The sequence below is a fragment of the Echiichthys vipera genome (genome assembly GCF_963691815.1).
Source record: "Echiichthys vipera genome assembly, chromosome: 6".
In the NCBI taxonomy this organism is placed as follows: Eukaryota; Metazoa; Chordata; class Actinopteri; order Perciformes; family Trachinidae; genus Echiichthys; species Echiichthys vipera.
This window is the reverse complement of record NC_139831.1, coordinates 23334996-23342690: the sequence shown is the minus strand read 5'-3', so window position 1 is coordinate 23342690 and position 7695 is coordinate 23334996. Positions and strand designations below refer to the sequence as shown.

Genomic DNA, 7695 nt, shown 5'->3' with positions numbered 1-7695 from the left:
CAAAATAATCTGCCTCATACGGATTCGTTGGAGTACACTTTACGGATATAAGGAAATGAATGGAAGTGCTTGAAAGAGTCATTTCACTTTTTCCAGTAACATTTATTTCCCATTTTGAAGTTTGCATTTAAGGCCTGGATGAGTACAAGGGTGGATATTTTTTGCAGCGCAGACCCATGTGGAGGAATGCCCGCTGCGCTCTTCCCTCCCTCTATGTGACGCGTAGAGGGGAACCAAAGGAACAAGCGCTCTGTGAGGCAGAAAGGAAAGGGGAGACACAGAAACGGATAAAGGGGGGAGAGGGGGAAATATTGTAGTGAGAAGAGGTGTGCCAATAATCAAGGATTTTTGGATGAGGGCGCGCGTCTTGGAGAACACATGGAAAGGCAACGGATCAATTACGCAGCGTCACGGAGCCGCCGTGAGAGAAGAGGGGCTCCCTGAGGTGCTGCTGCTGCTGCTGCTGCCTGTTCCAGCCCGTCCTGCGCCGGGACTGACACTTGTGCGGGACAAAGTCACAGTTCAGACGGATATACGACTCGCAGAAAGGATATTTCGCCAAGATGCAGGGTCTGAGTTCTCGGGCTCACGCGTTTTCAGTGGAGGCGCTGGTCGGGAAACCCTGCAAGAGGATGAAAGTGTCGGAGGGACACGAGTCAAATTCAGCTGGAGACACTGGCAGCAAAACGAGCATCTTCAGCGGTGAGGCAGAGGGACTGCTGGATTTTTGAGAACACCTCAATTGTTTAATCTTGACGCATTTTACGCAAACGGTGGAACAATAAACACAATCGACAGTTTCCAAGTTATTTTGCTTTATCAGACCTATATTTCATATATTTATTGCATTTTCACAATTCAACTTTTTTTAATGTTTTATCAGCTAAAAAACAAAATGATAAAATCAAATTATTTGTTAGGGGAAAAAGTTTTGCAAATATTTTACATGTCAGCTGTCAAACTGGAACACCTTTCTGTTCCTTTTTTATAACATTATTATCCGTTACATCTACAGCTTCTTTCAGTCAAAACGTTGCAGCCAACCTGTAAATGATTTCGGTAAATAAATGTTACAAGATCACTTATTTTCCCAGCACCTCACTCATCCCATTCTTTGCCCCATTATAGGCCTGAACGAATATCCAGTCAGCCAGATGAAGAAAGCAGCTTCAACACCGAGGAGGGCAGAGGACACTTCCTGTGACCCGGAGAGACAGGCTGTCAGGTCAGGGGCTGAAGAGGCTGACCGGAGCGGAGAGGAGAGCAAGCCGAAGGAGAGCGACTGCCGCCCGGACATAGAGGTCCGGGTAGAGCTGCAGGGCTCCGAGCTGTGGAAGAGATTCTATGAGATCGGCACCGAGATGATCATCACCAAAGCTGGCAGGTACAAAAAATCTGGATAAGAGAGATTGATTTTACAGTTGTATGTAGCATATTTACCATTCAGGTAAAACACAGACTTACGCATTGTTTCTAACCCGTAAAACTTCTAATTCCAAACTTATTTGGCCTACATATCCCGGGCCAAGAGGAACCGTATTTAACAGGAAGTTACTGGGTGTTTTCATAATAATATGACTTAGTCTGAAACGAAACAATAATCTTGTATAATTGAACGGCATTTTGATTTCGGTCCTCTTTAATTATAAAACATTTTCTCTCAATATGATAAACTCAGTCTTTGGAAAAGTCACCTTAATCACATGCAATAAGAGAGCCTGAACAGGGATACACCTCTTGTTTAAAAAATTAAAAACAATCTTACACTCTCAATCCGTTATATATCCCCATAAGTGTCAGTTATGCAGTGAAAAGGCTGGATAGGGCATTATCAATTACATACAGGATATGATATTTACATGAACTGTTCTGCGGCCACACTTGCGTGTATCAGGTGTGAACGGCCTGCAGGCGTTTAATAAAGTAGTTTAATAAAATCTAGGCTACACACCAGCAGCTGTGAGTTTTTACTTTGTCCTGCGAATGTGTTAAATGAAACCTACACATAAACATATGGTGTAAAAAAGAAATAGCGCACGTTATATCCTGTGAAGTAGATTTATATGTTGTTGAATGTTACATCAACTGCAGTCACAAGAGATCACGTTTAAAAAGAAGAGCCATAATGATCCATGCCTTTCAATAACAAAATATGCAGTGACACGTGGATGTTTCTTCGGTATAGCTAGTTTAAATTAACTTTCAATTTCAGGAAATTCGTGGTCTGATAGGAAGGCCATGCGCGTCTCCTCCTGTTATTTTCTCTCTCTCATCCTACAATGAGTTATCGCGACATAACTACCTGCTGAAATCCAAGTTCCTTTTATTCAATTACGGGGAACGCGCGCTATAAATCTCGTGTGCCCTCATGGCCCCTGGAGGACCCTGAACTTCCCTCAGAACATGCCCGCCACAGACAGGAGAGTTCCTGCCTGAGGTACCTGATCTGTTAAGGTGTGTTGTCAGGATGTACAGCCTGCAGTCCAGAACCGCTGCACACACGTTTACCCGTTTTAAGAAACGTTGAAAAATATCAAATAAAAAAAAGGGGCAAAGTGCGAGTCAGACTTCATGAATGTACTGCGCTTCTTCTCTCGTCAGGAGAATGTTTCCCTCCGTGCGCGTCAAAGTGCGCAACCTGGACCCCTGCCAGCAGTATTATGTCGCAATGGACGTCATGCCCGTGGACTCCAAACGCTACAGGTGTGTATGCGTGAATCAAAATCAATCACCCTCCCATCTGACCGTGTATTTACGTGTGTACACCCTGACCGGCAGGTATGTGTACCACAGCTCGCAGTGGATGGTGGCCGGGAACACGGACCACTCCTGCATCTCTCCCAGGCTCTACGTGCACCCGGACTCGCCGTGCGCGGGAGAGACGTGGATGCGCCAGGTCATCAGCTTTGATCGGGTCAAACTCACCAACAACGAGATGGACGATAAGGGACATGTAGGTCATCAGCATGATGCCTCCTCTTTCCTTCTCTGTGCAGCAGTAGGCCAGCAGATCAGACAGTATTATTTATGACTCTTGTTAATATTCCTGTATATTTGAATATCTTGTCTTATAATGTGATTTTAAAACACATAAAACAGATCATTTTAAATATTTCTTCGTCAGTCTGAGAGAGCTCACATCAGCTGGTTTTGTAGACAGTAATGAAGCAGGGGAGTCAGTGTTTAACTGCTTTGGCAGCTTCAGGAGGGAAAGCCTGGATGTCTTTTAGGGATGAAGGAAGTGGAAATCCTTCTCAGCTCCAAAACTTCCTGTAAAGGTTCAGTGGAGTGCAGATGTGACAGATGTGGTGACCAGGGAGGCTGGAGGTGGCTTTTCTCTTGATCCTTGTGTTTATAAAAACCACTCTGGAATTGGTGTGTTTGGGGGATTCATTATTGTGGTTCAAAGTGTGTAGAAACAACTTCATAATCCCTGGCGTGTCGTCATGGTCAGTTTAATACCTGATGCGGCCTCTTTGGAACATTTTAAACACTAATATTGTGTTGATTGTCCTACATCTTCTGAAGCTGTTTGGCTACAGGCCAGCTGCTTTGTGAAACATTTTACTACATATTACCACATCTATTTTAATGTGGAGTGGAGATTCGTAGACCTCAGAACTGGCAATTAATTTAATATTCACTTTGACTGCTTGTTAAAAAAAAGAATAAAAATTAGAATAACAATAACACACAAGGTAAGCTGCACAATTAACGGCAAAATCAAACTCCAGGAACTTGTTTAAGCCAACATGATGGTTTAATTCTTTAAGAGATGTCAAATTCAAATCATGTCTATTTCCTTAAATCAAATTTATATGATGCAGTGATTGAATAATATTTCATGTGTTGTTAATTTTATTTGTTGCCTATGTATTACTATTTTGCAATGAATTATTGTATTGTTATAGATTTTTTTTACATGAAATTATACATTGTTTCTTTATCAAATAACCTTCTTTTCTCACCTATTGTAGTTTTTTTGTGAAACTGAAATGACAATTTCCTACAGTTCTTAAATGTGTATAATAATTTGATTAATCAATTAATAAATAGACAAAAAAAATAACGGTAACTACATTTTTTTGTAGTGTGATTACGTCTGATTCCAGCCTCTAAGCCAATTACTTCTCTTTGTCTCATGTGATAATACATTAAAAGTAAAAATATCTTTGGATCTTGGACAAATGAAGCTATTCAATTTCATCTTGAGCTTCAGGAAACTGTGATGACATTATTCACGACTTTTATTGTAATCAGTTCATTACAAAAGAAAATACTGAGATGAAATATTAATGACGTGGGACCTTAAGTCACAGCCCTAATGTTTGGTATAAAACATAACGTCTCTTCTCCAGATTATTCTCCAGTCGATGCATAAATACAAGCCACGCGTACACGTCATCCGGCACGACCCTCGTATGGACTTGTCTCAGATCCAGTCGCTGCCTGCTGAAGGAGTGCACACCATCTCCTTCCCAGAAACTGAGTTCACCACAGTCACAGCCTATCAGAACCAACAGGTAATACCCGTTCTTGTTTCTGTTAAAAATGCTGTAAAAATCTGCTGCATATATGATGTTACACATTTACATTTCACATCAGTTACGTGCCAGAATAAAGCACATATTAAGTCTGAGTCAATCAGCTCAAATGACTTTCACTCCGAACATCATTCTCTGTGGCCTCTGCGTCATAAATTGCAGTGTCCTGATTTCCAGTTCCTCAGAGTGTGTGTGTGTGTGTGTGTGTGTGTTTGTGTGTGTGTGTGTGCCAGTGTGTGTGTGTGTGTGTGTGTGTGTGTGTGTGTGTGTGTGTGTGTGTGTTCCTCGGGGGGAGCTGCTGGCCACAGCTCCTCCAGTAACAGAGGAGTCCGCGGGGACTGCCAGCTCTTTTCATCAGGGTTCATTTTACGATCAGCGAACGTATTATTACAGAAACTTAATAACGAGCTGTGACTGGTGCCAACTGTTGGAGTCCACAGGCCATTAAAACACCCAATAAAACTCTACCACCTCCAAGAACCCTGTTTGACATGGCTGATCGCCCCCGGGTGCTGCTTGGGGATGCAGTCCCCTGAGGGAGAGCTCTGCCACTCTCCATGCTGATGCACAGCTGAGCTCATTGTTAGCTTAACACGTCGAAGGCTGACACGTCCACTCTAACCCATGTCTGTTCCTCTCTCCCGGGCAAGATCACAAAACTAAAGATCGACAGGAACCCGTTCGCCAAGGGCTTCAGAGATCCAGGAAGGAATAGGTACAGCAAACCTCACTGAACATCCACACTTGTTTTAGCTCAGAAAGTGCTCCACGTAAGGACCCAAGAGACATTTAAGGTTTAACCACTGAGATCTGACACCACATAAAAACTTCAAATGAAGTTGAAATGTGTAGTGCAGAATTTCACACCTCTCAGAACCAATATTTAAATACCTGGAATAACATCTTTCAGTGCTTTTACAGTATATATATGTATATATATAAATGTGTGTGTGTGTGTGTTTGTGTGTAGGGGAGTGTTGGATGGCTTGTTGGAGTCGTATCCCTGGAGAGGCCCACTCAGCTTAGACTTCAAGCCATTCACCATACAACTTCAAGGTAATGTGCAGCTCTTATTACTTCTATGCTCCAATTTTTGCCTTTGGGATTCAAGTTTCTGACGCATTTTTTTCTCTTTTCGGCAGGGAGCCCTGGGTCTCCGACCAGCAGTGTAAAGACTCTGCTCCCCTTTTCCTCTTCTTCACCCCTTCACCCATTCTCAGTCTCTGCGCTCTCCTGCCAGGACGCCGCTCTCCACGCCCTCGCTCTTCCTCTCTACGGCAAAACTTCCACCGCCTCACCAGCATCCCCGCTGCCTAGCAGGGCCTTCTCCTCCCTGGGAGGAGACAGACTAAGAGGCCTGCCCCCGCTGTCGCCGCTGACAGACCTTCCGCTCCTCTCAGCGCTGCAGGCAAAGAAACCTCCCCACTGTAGGGACCCATGTCTCCACAGGTCTCCGGGGAGCTCCCCCTGCCTCTTCCCCCTTCACAGCCCCCTCAGCCCTCAGGGGCCTTCCCTTCTCCCTCATCTCTCTGACAATGTGAGCCCCTACTGTCTTTACCGCTACAGCTTCCCCCTGAATCCCCAACTCACAGCTATTTCCCGGAACGCCAAACTAGCCGAAGACACCACAGACTGTCTGCTGCGCCAGTCTCCGTGGCACCCAACCACCAATCACTGCCTCTGACAGTTGGACCGCACTTGTAGGCTCCGGCCCATTGAGTGTAACAAGCCAAAACTTATTGCAACAAAACGAGGGCTGATTCTTTATTCAGACAAGACTCAGAGGAGCAATAAACTGTGGCAGTCGGGACATTTTTGTATTTAAAAAACTGTTTTGTACGCTGTGTTGGATTTACCAGCACAAAAACTGATCCTAAAGCAGATCATGAGCTGCTCCTCTTCACTATAGAGCCAAAAAGCCCAACATCGGAGACATGTAGAAAGGATGTTGATTTTTATTTGGGACAGAAAGCACAGTTTCTTTACCGCAGAACCTCTTTTCCACCTTAACTACTTCACACACTGTAATGGTGTTACCAAAGAGCATCAGCAATAGGACCTGAGGTATGTAATATAAATATTAATGAATGACTGTTAAACTGACCATAAGTGCCTATTAAAGTATTTTTCATATTTTTATGTTCTTATCACACACCAGAATTATTCTTTTTCCATATATATAAACAAAGTGAAAGAGGAAACATTTTGTTTTCCAGTGGCATTCACAGGAATATACTATGGAAGCCCTGAGAGGCAAATTGATACTTTTTTTTTGTGATGATCCATTTTTTAAGTCTGATCTAAATTGTTTTCTCTACATCTACGTCTTAACATGCCAAGGGAAAAAGAAAAATGAATATCTCTTGCCTCACACTGATTCCATAATATACAATGTATTTCCAAGTAAAACAGAAACACATGCTATTGTGCAACAAGAAGTTTTAAATAAGAAATTATGCAAAAAAATTCTCCTTTTGGCATTAGTGTTCCTGCAATAGGACAGACATTGTGAAAACAAAGCGTGTTTTGTGTTTTTCAAGCTCTAAACACAGCTGAATCGCAGTGTCAGGCTTGGCCACCCCTGACTAATAACATGAGCTCATCAGGTATCTGTGATTGTAAGGGAAGAGCAACAGCTGCCAGATTTCAGACGGCCAGTTTTCATTCCTGTCCTTTATTACCAATAAAAGGACTAATCAGAGATGGGTGGATGTGAAAGGGTTACTCTGTAGAGGTCTTTATTATTAGGCACAGACTATAACAGCATTAGAAGAAGGCTCCTTGCTGCCTTGTCATCATTGTTGTAGACTAATCATGGTTGTGCATTGTTCCAGGATCAACAGTAAATCAATACTGCTGTGTGAGGACATGTGGAAGGCTTTCAGGGAAGCAAACTCTACTGTGCCATGAGGAACAGAGAATGAAAACCGACTGTGGCCAACATAATGCTGTGTTTTTTGTCCATACCAAAGAGGGCACGCCCGTTCAGCCGCTGATGTGATAATTCCTGCCTTCAGCTCTGACTCAAATCCCTGCACCATCTCTCCCTCCCTGCCTCTCCGCAGAGCGAGGAACAGTGGTTTAGGCAAAGCAGGGGAAATGGCCTGTTTCCCGACAAACGGTCATAACCAAACAGCAATTTACTTGTCAT

The 7695-nt window shown here is 43.4% G+C and overlaps 1 protein-coding gene across 1 annotated transcript; it reads left to right on the top strand.

Moving 5' to 3' along the window:
• Positions 1-563: 563 nt before the first annotated feature.
• tbx22 (T-box transcription factor 22) lies at positions 564-6228 on the top strand (the record flags this gene model as incomplete). Its single annotated transcript, XM_083915584.1, has 8 exons — positions 564-702; positions 1129-1384; positions 2602-2703; positions 2779-2953; positions 4359-4523; positions 5195-5259; positions 5515-5600; positions 5687-6228. 8 exons carry the CDS (start codon positions 564-566, stop codon positions 6226-6228), a joined length of 1530 nt encoding a protein of 509 aa, XP_083771710.1.
• Between the last annotated feature and the right edge of the window lie 1467 nt (positions 6229-7695).